Source organism: Mixophyes fleayi, chromosome 7 (genome assembly GCF_038048845.1).
Source record: "Mixophyes fleayi isolate aMixFle1 chromosome 7, aMixFle1.hap1, whole genome shotgun sequence".
Classification (NCBI taxonomy): Eukaryota; Metazoa; Chordata; class Amphibia; order Anura; family Limnodynastidae; genus Mixophyes; species Mixophyes fleayi.
Window position 1 is genome coordinate 5,733,920 of NC_134408.1, and position 22,707 is coordinate 5,756,626.

The following is a 22,707-nucleotide window of genomic DNA, read 5'->3' on the forward strand; positions in this document are numbered from 1 at the left end:
GCCTTCATGCTCTCTTCTTTCTTCCATTCCCTCACTTACCTTTTCTATCTGATTCTTTATTCTCTTCTGTCTTCTGTCTTCTGTCTGCGGCGCTCCTCACTGAATGTCGGGCGTGATGACGTCACGCCCGGCATTCAGTGCGCACGGAGCCAGCGCCGCAGACACGCAAGGTTTTTTTTGTTTTTTTTTGTCTTCAGTTACTCGCTCCCCCACCAACGAAGAGGGGAGCGATCAGGGTCGGGGCCTACCGGGGGATAGACCGGTCCCCCGGCGGGCCAGTCCGACCCTGCCTGAGAGGCTTAAGATGTAATCGTTAGTGTTTTTATTAAATGTAATTTTGCAACCAGTGTGTATGACTGCCTAGTTGTCCAGTACTTCAGTAATTACTTTACATTTTACTTCTAATAATTAGCTGGAACTGGTACAAAGATAGGTAATAATAAAGATAAAGTTGTTGTTAGATTATGTTATTTTCACTTTCACTTTCTGAGAACTATGTTGTTTTAAGATAACTGGGTGGAACTGACAGAGACGGTGAGAAGTTCTAATATAGATCGGTTACATTCAGTTACATTGACGTGGCATAAAGGAGACAGGTAAGAGCTAACCAGATACATTCTCTGTACTATATAATGTATAATGCAAATCTGCCCCCCACAGGAGCTGTATTCTCTGATATATATGCAGGCAAACACATTAGTTTTTACTGGTGACAGGGCTTGTTTTAGTTTCACCCTAAATAATAGGGTTTCTGCCAGTAAAATTATATAGAATATCCCTATTATTGCTGGCTATCACTAAAGAACTCATTAGGGCTGTGAAAAGATATTATTTATCATGGGCTTAACCATACTTGCCAACTCTCCCGGAATGACCGGGAGACTCCCGCATTTTGCGAGAGTCTCACAGACTCCCGGGAGAGTGTGGCAATCTCCCGGATCTGCCCTTTTCACTAGGAAGTACCTATTTCCTAGTGAAGTGGGCAGAATTAGGTCCCAAACGCCGCAATTCACCGGTGAATCGCGTCGTTTGGCCCCACCCCCCGCTGTCAAATGAAGTGTTTGTGTCATTACGTGGCACAGGGGCGGGTCCAAAATGACGCACATTTTGAAGCCCCACCCCCCATCACGCCCAGCTCCCCCGGCAGGCTCCCGGAAACCAACTTTCTAAAGTTGGTAAGTATGGGCTTAACTTTTCCCTATCAACCTGATAAATAGTTTTTCTCCAAAATGTCATCTCAATATGATGTTACCAGAACAGAATCATTTATTGCCGGAATAAAACATGTTTAATGCGGTATTGTTGACATTATTTTTCTTTATTAATATAACTTAAAAAAAATAGATAATGCTCACAGCTCCTGGCCATTATCACTTAGGTAGCAGAATATTGCAGATTTATTTTTTGTGATAAATATGGTAATAAGGTAAATTTTTATCAGTGTGATAAATAGCAATTAAAAAAAATCACATGTTTTTACTTCAATGAGGTAGGTAATGACCAATGGGCCAAATCCGTTTACCCTGGAAGCATGCTCAGTGAAGCCCAATTTGAAACCCAAAGTATGTACACCTGCCCTGTAGAAAAGCACAGTGGGAGCTTGGAGCAACTTTTCTGCCCCCCCATCACCTCTGTAGTGGCCACACCCCCTGCAATGGTAGTAGTAGCGCACTGAATAGGCCCCTCTTTCTCATCACTGACTTGTGTCGTTCTATACATTTTCAACATTAGCTCAAAGAGTAATAGCATTTTATCTCAAGCCTTGTTCCCTTTTTCAAGCAGGGACAGTTTGCTTAATAATATATTTTTATTAATGTAACTCACACATCACACAAACAGGTCATCATAGGTTGTTGTCATTTTACTTTAGGCCATCATGGCTCCTATACCGAAGATGACCATCCCAGTCTGTTTAATAGAGAATCCTCTGGGTGAGAAGTTGTATGTGAATCCCGAAGCCCTAAAGTTGCTGGAGAAGATTTCTCAGCCACTGGTTGTGGTGTCCGTAGTAGGAACTTATCGATCTGGAAAGTCTTATCTAATGAACAAGTTATCAGGAAACCCAAGAGGTAAGATGTTTATGTAGAATCCAGAAATGCCAAACCTGTTATAGGAAACAGAAGGTTATTGTGCCCCTGATCCACCTTGTCAAGTGGACAGGGCTGCAAGTGCAATGTGCATAGAACTTTAGGCCTCAGAGTTGGGCATACTTCAAACTCTAGATGAGGCCCTATATTGTTAAATACTGCATTATTAATGTACATTCTGTGTGCATCATTCTTGAATGGCTTGAATTGAAATTAATGTAATTTTCTTCCATGCACTCATGAGATCATAAACAGAAGATTAAAACATGACTTTAGTTATCTTCTGGAGTAACAGAACATATCTCTTAGGTAAATCTGATGGACAGTAGAAACATTGTATTAATGAGTAAAAGGTCCAGGAATATCACTGTAGGTTTTGACTTTATGTGTGAATTGCAGAGTTTTCTGTAATGTGATTTTCCATAGGGGGCTTCTCTTTGGGACACACAATTAAGGCAAATACAAAAGGCATCTGGATGTGGGCTGTTCCCCACCCCAAACAATGTGGTCACACCCTGTTATTACTGGACACTGAAGGTCTAGGAGATGTGGAGAAGGTAAATTTGAAGGATCCAGCATGAGGGACCATTTATTTGACCTCTCATTGTCATTGTCACATTTGTATCTTTCAGGGAGACAAGCAGAATGACCGTATGATCATGTCTCTGGCCATGCTCATGAGTAGCGCTGTCATCTATAACAGCAGGGATGTTATAAACCAGGACGCTGTGGATAAACTATAGTATCCTTTATTTTATTAGGTTATTACTGTAAAACACAGTCGGTGGGGACTGTGAGGATGCAAAATGTTTCTTCTAATGGGAGAACTAGGTGGATGGAGTAGTTCCCTGCTGAATAAGGTTAGTCACTATGAGACTCCTACTATTGAGCTCAACGGCAGGAATAAGATTTTGGGCCTCATTTACAAAGCGCAAATGGTGTTTTATGAGCCGTGACTTGCACAAATGTACTTACATATCTGCCAAGGTACATGAGTCATCAGTCGTTTGCCCCAGACGATGGAATGAGTTGGGCAGATTGAGGCCATTTATTGCAATGTACGAAATGGGCACCTAGTTTTATGGAGCAATATGAAAATGAGAATTTATTTAGCTGAACAAGAATATAGAAAAGAGATAAAGTGTGGAAAGGGAGCACGTTTTAGAGACTTTCCTTGCTATAACTATAGCTTTATATATGCATGTTAACCCACTCACATTCTTCACACATATTTATGAAACCAGAAGTTAGGCTTATGCTTTTTTTATGCCAGTTTGAAAGGGCCCTGAGCCCAGGGGGCTTCGTAAATAAGGTCCTTTTTTATGAAGGACAAGATATTTAAATGAGCTTTAATGGGTTTAGAAAGGGCACTGTGGTGTTCTTTTCTGGTTTAACAAGTGACTTCAGAACCCCTTTCACCAACCAAAATGCCCCAATATTTACACCTCCTATGACATGCTGCTGCTTTCGATGGGCTATCATCTGCACTACACCAGCACAATTTAGGCCTGATTCATTTTCAGACGTAAAGTCTCGTTTTGTGCCGTATCTTCCATGAAATTTCTCTGCGCATTTTTGGAAACTAACTTTATCCCTATGAACGCAATTGCATCCAATTCATGTCCAAACACAAATGACACTTTCACCTATGGCTTGAAGGGTGGAACAGGGCTGGGAAGGGGTAGATACACATAGACAAAGCACAGTAAGGGCGCTGCAGAGCACTGTGGCACCTTACAAATCTGTAACGTTGTATATGCAACAAAATTACAAACTAACGTAAGTACAAAAGTGACATAATTAAATAAATCCATAAACAAAGTTACATAATAAAATTAAAACCCACAAATTTACATAACTACATAAGGAAAACACTAGGAGAGTGGTCCCTGCTCGTGAGTGCTTACATTATATCAGAAACATGGAAAAGTTATAGTAAATTAAGTTGGTGATCCTGAAGGGATAAAGCAATATAAGGCAGGATTTTGAAGTGTCATAACAATTTGTTTTAATATAAATCCCAAGACACCCAAAAAGGGAGAAAAGTGACAACAAATGACAGAAACAGAAAGTTAGAATAATAGTAAATATAATAAAAAATCAAATCAATTATATGAGAATTTAACCAACAGTTGTAGATTTTCTGTAATAGTTAAATGTCATCTTTTTCATTCTACTATAGGTGCAAATAGTTCTCACCAACACAATACTTAGAATTAATACTTGATAGTTTAAAATTCAGGCTCAAAGATAGGATTGCTTTTATGACTGTACATCTGAGTTGTCTCTCACAAGAGTAAGCTCCGCAGTTGTACAGGGACAGTCTGGCAGCAAATTAAAGTGAAGCTCATTTATTCTGATACAGTACCCCAGTGGGCCAGTCTGAGTCTATACAGTACATTATAGGGAGGATGTCACAAATCATTGGTTACCTCAACAGAAGATGGTACTTTGAACTGGTCTCAAGGCAAGACTCGGGTTTATATTTTGAGGATTCACAGGACAACCTTTCCATACTCTTATCAAATCCCTAATTGCCTCCCTGCAGCTTCAGGTAGAACAATTCAGCAATCAGGCCTACTGCCTCTATGCTGGCATCACATACTTGACCAGGGCAGAAATGTGACACAAAGTTTTTGTAGTCAATAGGAAATGTCCCTTACTTAATTTGAGTGTCAAATACAGTAACAATATAGGCATTATACATAAACAATTTCCACTTCATCTGAGAGCATTTGAATTTAATGAAAAGTAGTTTTATGAATTAAAGAAGAACTCCAGTAACAAATATGTTTAACACTTTCCCCAGAAGAGCAACAGGGTCTGGTAAACTAGGGCCACCTGTTTGTGTAATACTCACTCATTTGTGATTCTGGAAGGGTCACTAGAATTTGAACACCCATGATTTTTACTCCTCACTGTACTCCTAAGCTGAAGACCTTGTTTGGATGTCATCCAGCCATGTTCTTTCTTATGACTATGGGGGACCTTTGTCTGGGAAAATCCAGCACAGTTTGGTATAGCTGGATCATCAAACCTTCAGGTCAATGTTCCTATACCTGGAAAATATTTCCATACCTGCTATGTACAAACAATTAGGGGGAGTGAATGAGGAGTTTGCTATGCAGACATTTTAGACACCCATCATCATCATCATCATCATCATAGTTTATTTATAAGGCACCACAAAGTCTGCAGCACTGCCCAATTAATATAAAATAAGCAGAAGAATATACAGATAAGTAAGAGGCAAGAGAAACAATAAAAATCTATACAAGAAGAGACAATAGAGAAAACAACTACAAAATAAGACACAACTAGACCTAAAAAAACTTACAAAGAAGATGAAGAGATCAGACTTAGAGACGGCCAAACACGTGAGAGTAATAATTTAAGGGAAGTAAACAGAGGCAATATATGTAGAAGGAAGCAAGAGACTGAGGTAGGTGGAGTGAAAGGTGGAAGTTGCCTAGGATGGAGCAGGGTAGCGAATGCAGATAATAGGGGTGAAAGGAAAGGAGTGGTCAGGTGGAGCTCTAGGAGGGAATTGTCTTAGGATTGTGTGGAGTAGGCAAGTGTGAAAATGTGGGTTTAAGGGAGCACTTGAAAGATTTGAGGTTTGGGCTGGGAGTTCCAAGTAAGAAAGTTATTATTGTGCCACTTTTCCATCCATCTTAGATAATATAATTTATTTAACAATAAAACTTATGTAGATGGAAACAATAATAATAAGATCAGTTTCTTTCCTTAAAAAAGTTACAGCTCTATGATTGAGCTACACCAAAACATCATGGACAAGTCAACCAATCAGAAGAAGAAAACTGGGGGGCAGGAAAAGGCAGAAGAAGCGAAGATGGCACCATACTTTGTATGGGTTGTACGAGACTTTACTCTGAAACCAGAGTTGGGAGGTCACCCAGTCACTGCTGATGAGTATTTGGAAAACTGTATAATGGATATAACTCGTATGTACCAGTCATAATCATTAATAATACAAAGCTTTAGTTGACAAAGAGAAAAAGTCAATTTATCTCATTATCACCATTTAATGTGCAATATTTTATTATGTACCTTTTATTTATATAGCATCAAAGTATTACTTAATGCTTGTTTTATATCATGAAAATATATCATTCTCATATATAAGTGTTGCATTTCTTGTATAATTCTGTTGTTTTCTTTATCCATATTTTGTATTTAAAAATTCAGGCATGCTTTTTTCCTCTGTCTTTTGGCAAGGAAGTTGCTAACTACTGTCCCAGCTATTTAAAAAGGTTGTTTCTTAATCTGCTTGTGCTAAAGGCCAGCTAACATGTAATTTTGATTTAACATCGTCCTTCATTCCACTTCCTCCATGCCATGAGCCCTATTAGTTTGGAAGAACTTATCCCATCCTGCTCTGAATGCTTCTTGCCCTAGAACTGACAACCAGAAGCAGTTCAATTTTGACCAAGCACAGAGACAATTTCAAACCAAGGCACTGGCTGGATAAGGTCAGCCAATACAGCCCTCTTTGATCCTCTCCCTCTCCCATTTGTCACAGACTAAACAAGAAGTGTTGCAGCAGATGAGGTTGAGGCCGGCCTGGGTCTTCCATAGTTCTGCTAGTTAAGGAAAGTGGGATTGTTGGGTAAAATATTATTAAAGCTTCAGTTGCCCTTCAAACAGATATTTATGTGTGAATATATACAGTTATTAGGCATTTAAACAAGTCATTGTTTTCTCTTTGACTATTTTATAAATTCCTGGTAAATTTCCCATCAACATAATATGTGAATTGGATTATTCAATGTGTGTATATGTTAATTTTAACATTTTTATATTTTTTTTGTTGTAGCTGTCAAAACCCCAAAGGCACAACACAAAAATATTATGCGGGGGACAATCAGATCCTATTTTCCTAAGCGTAAATGTTTCCTTTTTGAGCTTCCCTCCTCGGATAAAGGAGTTGTGAACATCATGGACCGTGTGTCGGAGACACAGCTCCAACCTGGGTTTGTCAAGGAGACTAAGAACTTCTGCCAGTACATACTTGATGAAGTACCAGCAAAAAGATTAAGACCAGAACAGTCCATCACGGGAGCCAGTAAGTCTATAGGCTGTCTAATATTAATCTGGGTGTATACCAGTGTGAGAGGGTGTGATTAGGGTAGAAATTATACATACAATCATCACAATAGAATTACGTTCTAAATTCTAACACTGAGTTCTCAACATTTATAAAACTGCATTTTATTTGAAGTGAAGAATCCAAAATGATAAGTTTGTATTATAGCAGCTATTTAGTAAATTATTTATTGTTTAGCAATATGGATCATCACATGCTGGATGTTAGGGCCTTAGGGGTCTATGCATCAATCTGATCAAGCACTTAAATCATGCGGAAACGGTTTAGTTGCTATTCATCAACTGACTAACAAAGGAAATTTCACAAAAATCTCCTCCGTTTAGGCAAATATCATGCAGCATCGCAGTCCCCAGAGAGTACTATGGGGACTACGATGCTCTGCAATGCATGAAGCTTTGATAAGCTTTGCATTGTGCAGACAGGTAACGCCATCTCAGGATGGCATCACCTGTCTTTTCCTATGGGATTCTGCTGAAGCCTCTCTGGCTTCGCAGAATCCGATACAGTGGAAGGGCTATGTGCATGTGCACAGCATTTCCTCCTGTCACCTGCAGCACTAAGCTGCCTGTAAGCAGGAAAAAGCAATCGCATTACAGAGGTCACTTCGCCAGGGCTCCCAGAGTAGCCCCGGCATGATGTATTTGAGCGGCATGATGTATATGCATAGCTGCAATTTGCCGTGATGCATATTTAGTGACACTGCATTACATTGATGCATAGACCCCACAATGGCTTAAAAAATGTGGATGAGATGGAGCGCTAATTGGCCTGACTCAAGTCTCCCATGCCTTACAGTGTGAACCCGCTTGAAAAGCCAAACCCAGTTAGCCTGTTAGACATTAATGCAGCAGAATTTATACAGTGCATTCTGTTAGTTACCATAAATAAGTATATATAAACATTATATCCAGTATGAGTTCCTTTGCTGCTGTTTCCAGGATTCAAAACCACAGCAATGGATCAACGTTGGATATAAAGTAAAACAAGGAAAGAGCACAAGTGTGTAGCAATTTATATAATGCAATGAGACTATTGCATATACATTTATTAAAGTACATAGAAAGCTCATCATTTAGGGTTACTCTTACAATTGTCTAAACCAGGTGACAATCTTATACATAAAAGACAGCATATAACATACAAATGTAATATAACACTTTAATAAAGTCATATATTTATAAAATTATATAGAAACTGGAGGCAATCTCAGATGATGATAGAAAGTTCTTTGAGCATTGAGGGCATATGCTGATATTTGCTCCCAGTTGAGAGTAGTGAGTGCCAGAATTGAAACTTTATTCCCAGACTCCTTTTCTGTCAACCGCCAGAAGTGACTTTTTTCTTGTTAGAATTCAGTTTCATGATTTATTAATTAGTTGAATTCATGGAGATGTAGGTGGTTACACTTGAATTAAATTTTGTGTTAACAGCTGTCGTAGAATGAAATCATTTATCATTTAATTGTTTGTAGGATGTGAAGAGCATTTTTGTCAGTGATGGGCTTATTGTTACTGCTACCATAGATATCTTAGTAGCCCAAAATTGAATTAAGGGTAATAAGACTACTGAGGGTTTGAGGGAGAATTAGGAATGTTTCTGGTTGGAATCACTATTGCTTGCAAAATTTTATACGGAGCAGTTTGGATATACCTATATAGAACAAACAGTTGGGAACAATGTTAGAAGTTTGATACCTCATTGCTAAAATTATTCTCTTTATAGGTTTTGATAAAAAAAAATGACTAAAATACAACTGAGCTGAATGAGTAAATTGTTTCAGAGGATGGATTGATGGAAAACCACTTATGTCTTGTTATTGAATAATGACAGTTAATGATCCATAGAAAGTCAGGAGCTGAGACTCCGGAAAAGAGATATACATTGAAAGGAAACTTGCAATATGATTTGGATTCATAAGAACAAGCGTTAATCTAAAGATAAGCTGGAAAATAAATATGTATGTAAATAAGTTTGGTCAATTGCAACCAAATTAGGTCAAAACATTAGTGCTTTTAGATGACCATTATGTCTGTTAAAATCCAGCTGATTGCATAGTAAATTCAGATATAGTGCATTGATAGTATCATTGGTTGGTTGGAAAAAGTTCCACGACTTCATAGCTGAAATGACTATCACTGAATTATATGTGGATGCAATAATAATTTTCACTTTTTGTTTAAGCTTTTGCACATCTGATAAAGTCCTACATTCAAGTTGTAACCAAAGAAGATATTTCCTTTCTTGAAAGTTCTATTTTAAAACTGTCCCAGGAGGAGAATACAAAGGCACTAGAAAGATCTTATGACGTCTATGAAAATAGAATGAGGGCTCAACATGTTAACACTGAGCAAGAATTCCAGCAGTTACATGAAGTGTCAGTAGAGGGAGCTCTTGATGAGTTTAAGAAGCTGTATGTCAAGCATGAGAAGGATCAAGCTGCATATGAGGAGCAACTCCAGGTAAGATGCATTTCTTATTGCATTGGATGTGAAGCAAGCTTAATAATTAGGAGAACTAGGATATATCAGGGGTTATTAAGCAAAGTATACAAAAGTCACATACTAAAACATTATTAAAGACTACCTGTAGCTTACACAAAGTACAGGCAGTCATTTTATGGGCAGAACAAAAATCCATGAAAATGTAGGATATTAATATATTAGGAGCTTGTGTTATGTCATGACAAATATCCATAAGTCACTGATTCCAAGTTAAATTTTATGTTCTATTCATTGAAATGGTTCAGGGTGTAAATTAGTGTCTCTACTGTGTACCGCGGTGACTGGGCAATATAACCTCTTTGTGTGGACACAAAGGAGTGGAATTCCATTAAGCTGTGTCAAGTCACTTACTATCTACGTCTGATTTATAAAGTCGTGTTATTGGTTTAATTATTCTGACTTTCTACACCATATCTTTATTAGAAATGTTTCTGAGTTGTATTTTATATTATGGTATTGACTATGTCCTTGTTGACTTTACAAAGAGTATAAACAGTTTTCAGTGAGAATTTGCCATGTAATATATAACTTTATTATGACTTGGCTTCGATCAAATTTAGAGCATACAAAATCAAATCAATAGACAACATTAATCTTGCATTAAAGCGCTACGGAATCAGTTGGCACTACATAAATAAATGTTGATGATGACGATGATTTAAGTGAATTTGCTATTCAGAAGCAACCTGTATGTAGTCATATTACTGATCTAATCAGGTTGAAAAGTTGTTTCTGGGGTTTACAGGAAAATATAATGTCATTGCATTCTCTCAGAAAATAGAACATCGCAGTATTGGGGATGACAAAGCATTCCAAAAGGACCCATGATGCTTTTTTTTATCATTGTTATAACCCAGGAGAAATATAGATATTTAATTTTATCAAATCTACAATACATAAATACTTAGTATCATTGTCAGAAATGAAAAAATGCAGTGGTCAACCATTTTTAATCACATGTGCTAAACCATCTGCTGTATTTTTAATTAATTTAAGAATGAATTTCCAAATGTACTGTTAATTAGCCTGTACAATGTGTATATTTCAGATTATTGTAAGATCATTGATATAACATGTTATATTCCTATATTAAAATACGGATTATTGGCAAAAAGAGACATAAGTTCCTACTTTCCTATAAATAAGTTGACAAAATTAGGTGCAAATATGGTCCCCATGGCTGTCCCACATATCTGTAGCTAAAAATTCAAATAATTGTAGATAAAAAAGATGTATTAAAAATAAAAATCTGTATAGCTTCACCTCACTTAGTGTGATCTTAAACATTATTTGTGTGCTAAAATATCCCTCTCATGTTGATTGATGCCTACAATGGTTTTACATAAATAATTGATAATAAAAATCCCTTTGCCATTTAAACATTAAGCTTCAATCTTGTAGAAATTTTATATCTGTCATTTTTATATTCTCTTTTTTATCTAGTAAATATCTATTTGGTTTGGCCTTAGTGTAAACTTTTGTAGCATACTATGTAGATTAATTTCATGGGATTTATAGTTTTCTTTATTTTTAAGAGGTGTTAAAGATTCATCATTTTCTATTGCTACTAAGATCTTTTATGTCTCACAAATAACTAATTTTATGAGACATTGTGAACATTTGTTTAAAATCCTTTTCCATTCCTTTCTTGAGTGTGAATTCTTAGTATGTAGGTGACTTCAGGATATATAAAACCCAAGATATCCTTTCCATCTTAAGATAATAATGTACTAATCACGTGATATCCCACCATGTATCTTCCTGGCAAACAGTTTTTTCAGATCCCAAATAATATGTAAATTACCATTACTTGCAGTGTTCTCAAAATACAAATGTTAAATGACTTATATTATAACATAAGTCAGATCATGTTCTGCGGTATTGTCACTCATATTGCCATGCATTTATAATTCTAATTATCTGTGTTCTTATTTGTATGTAGTTATGTAATTTTTCTGTGTGTTGTAACCTCCTATGTACGGCGCAGCGGAAGCCTTGTGGCGCCTTATATAAAAAAAAAATAATATTAATAATAATAATGATAGATATATTTAATGAACAATTAGGAATGAGCATTGCAGAACAAATACAATTACATACAAGGGTTGCTGAGATATTACATGGCATCTACTTTAAGAGCACATTACTATAGGTGTCATAACTACTAATGTGAAGTGTTCAAGGAGGTTACACAACAGAAGTTTTCTCACATTTTGTTTTTTAATATATTTTCCCTATGTTTCATGGCAGAGTGACTTGCTGAAAAGGAAAGAAAAGAACTGGGAGAACTGTGAAAATTCCTCCAGGAAAAAATGCAAAGCTCTAATTGAAGAGCTCATATCTGGCATGGACAAAGGCATAAAAGAACGGAAATATCACGTTGTTGGAGGACATAACAGATTTGTTGCAGACAAGAACCGAATACTAAAGAAATATAACCAAGAACCTGACAAAGGCGTAAAGGTAGAACACCTTTTTACTTTTAGTCCTATAGTGATCTGTAACTTTTGAGATGTCTGGTCACATTTTGTTACTGCGAGCTGTATTCTGTGATCCCTCACTACATACCTGACTTCTTTACCTATCTCTCTAATCAGTTATTCCTTCTCCTGAGCTACATATAAAAATGTACTGCAAGAAGTGGAGAATTAGTCTTCTGGATTTGCTGAGCTCTGCGGAGATTCTTAGCCACACTGACAGTTTTAATTTTAACACATTTGTAAAAAAAAATTGCACCATTTAAATTTTTCGTCTTGTGAAAAAAATCATGTACCTGTCTTATGTTTGCACTGGTTAATGTTATTTGTGTAACTGTTTGAGTTTCATTATAAACTCAGAACTTTAGGATATGCTGGTTTTACTAAAGCTCTATTTATCCTTGATGCCTCTGTTTATGTTTATAGATACTACTGAGGAAAATTAGGTTCTTTGTAGAAAATAACAGCACATATATTATGTTTAGGCATTAAGGATGTGTCATAAAACCTTATCATAATTATAAATGGGATATGCTTTTTAATTAAAGGCTGAAGAAGTTATTCAGGAATATTTGAAGCAACTAGAGGACATAGAATCTATAATCCTACAGACTGACCAAGCTCTTTCAGGTGAGATAGATGTACAATTCCTGCCAAGACAAATAATACTTAAAGAGGAAATATACCTACAGGTTGCTTGAGAAGTAGAAGCATAGTAATCTAATATAGTTGCTATAATTTCATTACCTAATTAACATTTAATTATCTATCTGCTTTCAGCTAAGAAACCCAAACTGCTAAAAGTGGTCGATCCCTCTGACTGCAAACAACTCACTCAATATATTCAGAGTTACCAGTTGCCTACTGAGCGGTCTTATCGCATACTCATACAACTCTTTGGATACGCTGGCCATGGGAAGTCCTCTTTTGTTAACTCCTGCCTGTGTGTGGTTGGCTATAACCACTACCAGGACCATGCAGGAGAAGCCACTTCATATGGAGGGAAAACTATAGACAGAAGAGGGTACAAGCTCACCGATAGTATCACGGTTGTTGATAACCGTGGTTTTAGTAAGATGGACTCCCCTGAAGCCTGGGAAATTTACGCTCAGCTCTGTAAGTAGTTTTCTTGTTGAATATCAGATTTTATTTCTTACAGACACTGAACGGGCAATAAATATATGTAACAACATGCAACTGTCCAGTTGCACAATATGACCCTGACCCCTTAATAAAAAGTATAAAATTCAGAACTTTGTTATCACTAACAATTTTACAAATGACTTAAGTTCCAATCAATCTGCCAATTTCATGTGCACAAAATACACATGATTTACCTTCCGATCTGTACTCCTCATTTGGTCCAAAAGCAGTGTAGTTGGTCATTCCTGTCCCACTGATTTAAGGCTGGGTACACACAAATTAAACTTTGATTTTTCCACAATGTTATTATATATTTTGTTAACTTCTGTGACTCTGAAGCTAAATTTTAATCCTCAGAATAAACAGATGTATTATTCCGTCTATAGCACTCTCTACATTTTTCACGGGGACAGCATGGAATGAAATAAACATTGACTTATCCACAATGTCATTATAAATTTTGTTAGCTTCTGTACCCAATGTAGATTGAGGTGGCCATAATGAAGAATCTGTTACATCAGGTATATTTAGCACAGAGTTATCCAAACCCATATATTACCATATATAAGTATGGCTGCATGATCAGACCAGACCTGGACGTTTCTGCACTATAAATTAATACCAATCTGTTATCTGTTTCTTTTAAGGAATACAAAAGATATAACTAGACTTGCGTTCAAGCAATATGTATATTGCGATAGCTGAAAGATTAACAAGGATTCCCTTCTTACCTATTAAACATAAAACTGAAACAATAAAATCATGCGCTCATTGTCGCTCTGTATTACAAGTAGTCAGCTGATATAATGATGGATTTAATAATAAGCAACAATTTTCTAGATTAGTTAGTGGGTATATCAAGCAAGTGTAAAAATGAAAGGAATCAAGGAATCAAACAGGGCAATGAGGTTGTGAATCCAATTTTCAAACCAATTTGAATATAATTAGTACTTCTTAGCAAAAATACAAATTTTAGAGAACAGAAAATGAAAACCAGGAAAAAAAACAATGATCATCTAGGTTCTTACTTGTCCTTTGATTGCTGTTACAGTCCTGAATATAAAAATCCCCTTACATTTTGATCATTGAGAATTCTAGGTGTGCATATTTTTTTCTAATAGTGTGGTGCTTTAGTTGATCAAAAACTGCTGGTCCTATAGATATTTAGGAGTTCAAATGAATGTCCAGTGACTGTTTAGATGTAGAGGACTGATGTCCAATGACTGTGTAGATATAGATGACTGATGTCCAATGACTGTGTAGATGTAGATGACTGATGTCCAATGACTGTGTAGATATAGATGACTGATGTCCAATGACTGTGTAGATGTAGATGACTGAAGTCCAATGACTGTGCAGATGTAGATGACTGATGTCCAATGACTGTGTAAATGTAGATGACTGATGCCCAATGACTGTGCAGATGTAGATGACTGATGTCCAATGACTGTGTAGATGAAGATGACTGATGTCCAATGACTGTGCAGATGTAGATGACTGATGTCCAATGACTGTGTAGATGTAGATGACTGATGCCCAATGACTGTGTATATGTAGATGACTGATGTCCAATGACTGTGTACATGTAGATGACTGATGCCCAATAACTGTGTACATGTAGATAACTGATGTTCAATGACTGTGTAGATGTAGATGCTGATGTCCAATGACTGTGTAGATGTAGATGACTGATGTCCAATGACTGTGTAGATGTAGATGACTGATGTCCAATAACTGTGTAGATGTAGATGACTGATGTCCAATGACTGAGTAGATGTAGATGACTGATGTTCAATGACTGTGTAGATGTAGATGCTGATGTCCAATGACTGTGTAGATGTAGATGCTGATGTCCAATGACTGTGTAGATGTAGATGACTGATGTCCAATGACTGTGTAGATGTAGATGACTGATGTCCAATAACTGTGTAGATGTAGATGACTGATGTCCAATGACTGAGTAGATGTAGATGACTGATGTTCAATGACTGTGTAGATGTAGATGCTGATGTCCAATAACTGTGTAGATGTAGATGACTGATGTCCAATAACTGTGTAGATGTAGATGACTGATGTCCAATGACTGAGTAGATGTAGATGACTGATGTCCAATGACTGTGTAGATGTAGATGACTGATGTCCAATGACTGTGTAGATGTAGATGACTGATGTCCAATTACTGTGCAGATGTAGATGACTGATGTCCACTGACTGTGTAGATGTAGATGACTGATGTCCACTGACTGTGTAGATGACTGATGTCCAATGACTGTGTAGATGTACATTTTTTCTTAAAGTGTTAATTCCCCTCAAGTGCAGACAATGAGTGTTAGATCCTGTCACGTAAATTTTTTCTTATTGTTACCACTTTCGTATCCTATGAGTGACATGATTGGCATAAAAGTCACTATTAAGCACATATATAATTTTTTTAAGTTTCTGACAATTTATTGCATCTTATATAGGACATCATTGGCATAAAAATATAAAGGTGTCCATAAGACATGATTAGCATATACTGTAGGTATGGAGATATACATTCAAAACTTTTATCATTATTATCAACATCCTATACATAAGATGATTGGTATAAAGGTGTAGAGGTCTCCAATCAGTGCCATTATCATTATTCTCAGTTTGTGGTTTTCTAGCTTGAAATGCAAACAGAACATAAATCTCTGTCTAAAATTCAGTTAGTTCACATGGCAGTCTATTGTATAGCCATATACATTAACATTAACACCTCTTAGAAATTGGAAACAGGAATTAACATTGTCAAGAATCTGTGTTCAGTCATGCTTTGTAATATAATGTAGAAATAATATTGCATGGGTATAATGGATATAATACAGAGTGAGGTTTAGGTTGTTCTTAGTGAATTGAACCATAGTGGTCTATGTTAGTGTTAGGTGAGCAGCAGAAATTAAGGGGTGTGTTACTAAAAATGTCAGTCTTTATTTTATAACACCATTGAGCGACAAGAAACAGTATATGCAGAGTATCAGATGCAGACTATCAGGTTCGGAATCAGATGCAGACGGCTCTGCAATCAACGGGCAATAAAAGCAGGATACAGAAAGTCCCAATATCAGAGCAGGAGATTAACCCAAGCAGATGTGGTATAGCGGAATGTCACAAAGTACTTATCAGCAGTGCATAACAAAGTCCATAGTATCCAAAGTACACTGAGCCAGACCCAGAGTCCCTCAGAACAGCCGGCCACAATAGTACTTGAAGCAGCACAAAATGCAATGCAAATTTTTACCAGTCTAAATGCATTGATTGCAGCTGCACAACTGTTGGTCAGGATGCAGGTCAGAATGGATGGTGAGTAGCAGAGCACCAGAGAGATGTACCACCAGACACTGGCAAACAGAATGGGTTATATAAACGGTAATGGTACCGATGTTGTGGTTTTCTCAAGACAACACCACCTCAGCCAGAAATGGAGCACTATAGCTCTTACTAACAGGGAAATCACACAGGAACAGATAACGGGAGCAAAATACTAAAAGTCAGATGACCCATGACCAGATATACTTTGTACCTTGGTGATGAGATTAATGTTAAAATTTGGGCATTTCAGACTTTGATGATATAGTTTAGAAAAGAGCAAAATAATAATGTTTTAAAGATATGTTGTTCACTATAACATTAGGCCTGATTCATTAAGGATCTTAAATTAAGAAATTTCTTATTTCAGTCTCCTGGACAAAACCATGTTACAATACAAGGGGTGCAAATTAGTATTCTGTATTGCACATAAGTTAAATACTGACTGTTGTTTCATGTAGAACACAAATACTTGATAGCTTATTTGTACACTGAAATTTAAAGTTGATATTTGTGTGCTACATGAAACAACAGGCATTATTTAACTTATGTGCAAAACAGAATACTAATTTGCACCCCTCGTATTGTAACATGGTTTTGTCCAGGAGACTGAAATAAGAAACTTCTTAATTTAAGATCCTTAATGAATCAGGTCCGTTATCTATGTATTGTGTAATTCAAATAGTTAGTATCTTAGCTATATTATTTTCTTTATGCAAGGTAATTTCGTGGCTTTAAATGAGATTGTTTTGTGGAACAAGAGTCTAAAAGAACGGATCGAGCAGCTGACAAAAGAGGAACAAGAGGAAAAACCAGATATAATAGTGCCCGTTCTTATATACAGGTATAATTCAGAGTTTTTCTATATAACACCAATTATCTGCAGCTTCATCTAGATGACAGTCCCTATGCACTCAACAATAAGTACCAGGTGCGGTTATATTATAGCTCACTCTAATTGTGTCCTTTGTGCTCCTACAATATGCACCAGGTTTGGTCATGCTATAGTACACTCTATTTGTGCCGTTTGTGTCCCTCCAAAATGCACCAGGTGTGGTCATGTCACAGCACACTTTTAATTGTGTCGTAGGTGCTCCTACAATATGCACCAGGTATGGTCAAGTCATAGAACACTCTAATTGTGTCCTAGGTGCTTCTACAATATGTACCAGGTGCGGTCATGTTGTAGCACGCTCTACTTGTGTCCTAGGTGCTCCTACTATATGTACCAGGTGCATATACACTCTAATTGTGTACTAGGTGCTCCTACAATATTCCCCAGGTGTGGTCATGTCATAGTACACTCTAATTTTGTTCTAGTTAATCCTACAATATGCGCTGTTATGGACCAACTCAGAAACAAAGTATTTTCATAATATGCTGGCTTATTTCACATGACAGATTTATTATTATATAATATGCTATTATAATTGCTGTTCTGTGCGTTGTGTGTGAATTGTGTGCACTTGATATGAATCTATAACAATAAAATGAAGGTGCGTAAGGTGTATATCACCTTTGCACAGGTGTGACCAGGAGTGAGCCAAACTACCCTTGGGGCACCAGACTTCCACCATTTTGCAAATCTGGAGACCAAAGGGAACTATTTATCAAAGCCCCCTCCTGATGATGACTGTCCCTGGCTATCATTGGTGATAGCAATTGTGGGGGTCTCCTGTGATGATTCCTGATGAAATAATACCCCATCCATCTCAGGATGGCTTTAGCAGTGGGTGCTCACAGGAAACAATGCTTTATTAGTACTATAAAACATTTTCTCCTGTTATTTTTAATAAAGTTATTTTATGAATTTATTTTATATATTTTCAAACGTTTTAACAAAAATTTATTTTTCTTTAATTTTTAATCTTGAACCAAGGGAGGGCTGGCAAATTGTAGCTTGGGGAGCAAGACTGGAATCACCAGCCTATAAGTAATATTTTAAAGGAATAAAATGCAGGCGACCCAGTGACCCAGCCCAAGGTTGCTCAGTATGGGACCGGCCTGGGGGACAGATGCCCCCCAGCCACCCAGTCCAGCCTGACCCTGTCTGGAACGGAAAGCACAAGCTCTGGGTTCCAGTTCCAGTGTTCATGTGGGAGCTGGAACTGCCCTGGTTAGCTGTAAGCGTCCTCTTACCACTGCTAGACAGTATTACTGGGAAGGTGAGTATTTCCCCACTTCCTGATGACATTCTGCTCTAAAAACATTTTCTATCACTGCAATAAAGTGTGACCATTTCATAAAGACGGTCCACGGTCATTTTACTCTTTTGCAAGACTGCTTGTAACCTAATGAATTTTTTCACTGTTTTTTGCTGTAATATTTAAGTTCAGAACAATCCCTCGGTGATCTGGAATATGAAAGAATCATAGATTTCCTAAAACGTGCCCAAAAACTGACTGGTATGTAAGAGAAAATGTTTATAAAAAATGTTGGTTTGCAATATTTCTGAATTACTGTATGGTCAGTGCTGATATTATTTTAGGAACAACATTCAGTAACTATTGAAATAAGATTATTGGTAATATGATGGAAAAGGCAAAGTAGTGAAAGATAGTAACAAAGTTGATGAGGTTGGAAAAAGACACCAGTCCATCAAGTGCACCCTATTTGGATCTCCTGCGATCCATAATCTGATATTTGAAATTGATCCAGATAAAATAGCCGTCAATCTATTTCAATCTGGAAAAATCCCTTCTGACCCAACGTTGCAGTTTTATTGCTCCCTGTATCCACTACTGCGCTTTATTTTAATTAACGGTCATAACCCTGGATACCCTTTTCCGCTAAACAGTTTGTCTAACCTTTTCTTAAACATATCAATTGAATCTGCCATCACAACCTTCCCTGGCAGTGAATTCCATATCTTGACTGCCCTTACTGTAAAGAACCCCTTCCTTTGTTGGTTGTGAAAGTATCTCTCTCCTCTAATCTTAGGGGGTGACCGCGTGTCCTGTGTATAGTCCTTGGGATAAAAAATTCCCATTAAAGTTCTCTGTATTGACCCTTAATGTATTTTTATATAGTAATCATATTCTCTCCTAGACGTCTCTTTCTTAAGTAAACATGCCTAAACTGGCTAACCTTTCCTCATAACTTAATGAGTCCATACACTTTATCAATTTTGTCGCCCTTCTCTGAACCTGTACTAGTTCCAAATTGTCTTTTTTATAGAGTGGTGCCCAGAACTGTACTCCGTATTCAAGATGAGGTCTTCCCAACGATTTATATAGTGGCAAAATTATACCTTCTTCCCTTGCATCTATGCCACTTTTTATGCATGCCGTTACGTTATTGGCCTTTGCAGCTGCTGCTTGACATTGAGCACTATTGCTAAGTCTACTGTCTACAAGCACCCCAAATACTTATCCATTATAGATTTCTCTAAATTCATCTTCTAATTTATGTCTAATCAAAATGCAAACTACAAATGTTAACGTATAAAAAAGATCATCAGTCATATCCTGAGGTCCAGTTACCCAAGTCGACACAATTGACACCCAAATCAAGTTTAGTGATAATTCCACCTAGAACTAACATTGCAGGTTTGGATGGAATAAGGTTATATAGGTTAACGGGTAAATCTCACTTACCTACTGCTTAATATTGGACAGAAACTTGTACATGTTACTTACACACTCATTTAAGCTAAGACAATATTAGTTCTACCAAAAGGATCCTCATGTATGAAAACTAGAGCGCAATGTAAAGGTCGTGTTGCCCGTGTCAACCAATCAGATATTAGCTTTCATATAGTAATCACTTCTAGGAAAGTGCTCATTAAAATCATATTTATTGTTATGTTCCTCACTGTATTTCCTATATCGGAGTAGATCACTCAGAAATGGAAGTGTAATAATAATAAATGTAATTGTTCCATACCATTGTATTGTGAACATAATAATAATAATAATAATAATAATCATCACATAATTATCATCATCATCATGAAACACTCATTGCAATACTTTATTATACTCCACCAGGGATCCTGCCCTTCATTATTCTCACCAAGACCATGAGCATTAATGCATCTTGTTTGACAGACAAGTTTTCTCAGATGGGAATGGAGAATATATATTGTGTAGAGAATTACCTCCTGTCTGACCACATGGCCATACGGAAGAAGCACCTCACATTCCTCACTTTTCTCAAAGACGTTCTGGACTGTGTGGATTTCCATTTGCATCATTCTGGTAAATTTCAAAATCAGCGACGTGAGTGGATACGCTTCCTGATGGAGATGGCCGGTACAATGCAATCTAATTAGCTTTAACCTTGATAGGATGTGTACATATATGCTCTGAGTAATACCTTTGTGAATCTTCCCTTAAACCTGATATTTACATTAATAAACACAATTTTAGTATTAAAATATATTTTTTAATTGTTGATATATTTAATGTTTCTTCCCAGTTAAGCATTGTTTAATATAGAGTTTATTTAAAAGTAATAATATTTTTTGTCTGCTCTTATTTTCTGTGGTCTTTTGGTTAAAGATTTCTCTCCCAGAATAAAGTATCACTATTACCAGAAAAATAAGAAATTAATTAAGTCATTGAAGGTGCTCTCAACCCACAGTGTTGCAAAAAGAGTCTGTTAATAACACATCTTTATCTATTTCCATTAAAAAGTGTATTTTGATTCAGACTATTATTTCTCTCAAGCAAAGTAGTAAAATATTACAGTTAAAATGATTTTGTAATCAATAATAATTATAAAATTGTGTGTAATGTTTAAAATGTCGGCAAAAGACTCCTTAGGTTCTCAATGCCTTATAATTTAATATTTGAATGACTTACGTGGTCTAGTATCTCCCACCATTGGTCACTTATATGGTTGTAAGGTTTAGTAGATATTTTAATTATATTATACCTGAAAGTTTATCCTACGTTACATAGGAAAATATTCTAATGTTATAATATTCACTTGATATTCACGTAAAAGATGGTGAATCATTATTTGGGTAACATTTAAATTAATTAATCTGTGGTTACCTTATAGAAATGATTTCAGATCCACTCACTACATTGTTACTTTACAAATTTACAGCTTATAACTTTTTCTGCTTCCCCAATATTTGGACAGAGAAACAGAGGCAGATTTATTAATTCTTTTATATCATAAGCTGAAACCTATGTTGTATTTATTTCACTGTGAATAATACATCAGAGGGGGTTTGCGTCTTCAATTGTACATAGAGCAACACAATGAAATATGTGTGTCCACCTCATCTTCATGGTGATGAGTATAAAATTCCAATTCACCAAACTGTCACCAAAACCACCTCCTAGGGATAGAGAAAATTAATCAACACCAATGTAAAGCTATCTATATTATTGGAATAATGGAATAATGTAGAAGATGTTTGAAAAAAAGGATTCAGAGCTTCTGAAAGTACAGAAAGAAAATGGTGGAAGCACAAAAGATTGTCCTGTAGTACATTACACGATTGTGATCTGCTCAAATACTGGTGGAATATGCTTCACTAGTGGCCATAATTATCCGAAATGATCATAGAATCTTTTTCCATATAATGTTCTAGTGTATTATCTGAACTATTCGGAGCAGTTGTGGAATAGTCACAGAAAACCACAGAAGAAGGAAATAACATACAGTTTGCAAATATTTCATGTTCAAATATTTGTGTGTCCTTATTTCCTCTACTTACACCATCTCCTTACAATCCACCAATCACAGCCCATATTACAATATGTGAATGATCAGCAGTGTGTCCACAGCAAGTGACACATTTAGATTGTTGTAACTAGCTACCCCGGAAAGGATTTGCTGTTCCCCCATTATATAAATATGTTGTTTTAGTGCACACAGTGTGAAACAAACTTACATGTCTTCCCTTTCTATGCTCAATCACTTTCATTACAGCAACAGTCACAACTGAATAAGCCACATCCACATTTGTATAAGCCACATCCACATTTGTACAGGCCATGCCCACATTTAAATAAGACACGCCCATTTTGTGTGATCCACACCTACTCAAATATGTGTCACCTCTCTGCTGTAGTTCAAAG

General features: G+C 36.6%; 1 protein-coding gene across 5 annotated transcripts; it reads left to right on the forward strand.

Annotated features, from left to right (window-relative positions):
- The first annotated feature begins 498 nt into the window (after nt 1-498).
- On the forward strand, nt 499-21,316 carry LOC142097161 (guanylate-binding protein 3-like). 5 transcript variants are annotated; one of them, XR_012678139.1, is made up of 13 exons: nt 499-596; nt 1,871-2,069; nt 2,514-2,644; nt 2,720-2,829; nt 5,850-6,052; nt 6,925-7,173; nt 9,397-9,674; nt 11,967-12,179; nt 12,742-12,823; nt 12,974-13,309; nt 17,390-17,513; nt 19,006-19,074; nt 20,659-20,747. XR_012678139.1 is itself a non-coding variant. In XM_075178779.1 (13 exons), the coding sequence occupies exons 2-13, from the start codon at nt 1,877-1,879 to the stop codon at nt 20,940-20,942; spliced, it is 2,277 nt and encodes a 758-aa protein (XP_075034880.1). In that variant the 5' UTR covers nt 499-596; nt 1,871-1,876; the 3' UTR covers nt 20,943-21,316. The 5 variants fall into 5 exon arrangements, 3 of the variants coding, with proteins under 3 accessions (XP_075034880.1, XP_075034881.1, XP_075034883.1); XR_012678140.1 differs by lacking the exon at nt 20,659-20,747 and adding an exon at nt 19,847-19,934; XM_075178779.1 differs by having other exon boundaries at nt 19,001-19,074; nt 20,659-21,316.
- The last annotated feature ends 1,391 nt before the right edge of the window (nt 21,317-22,707 follow it).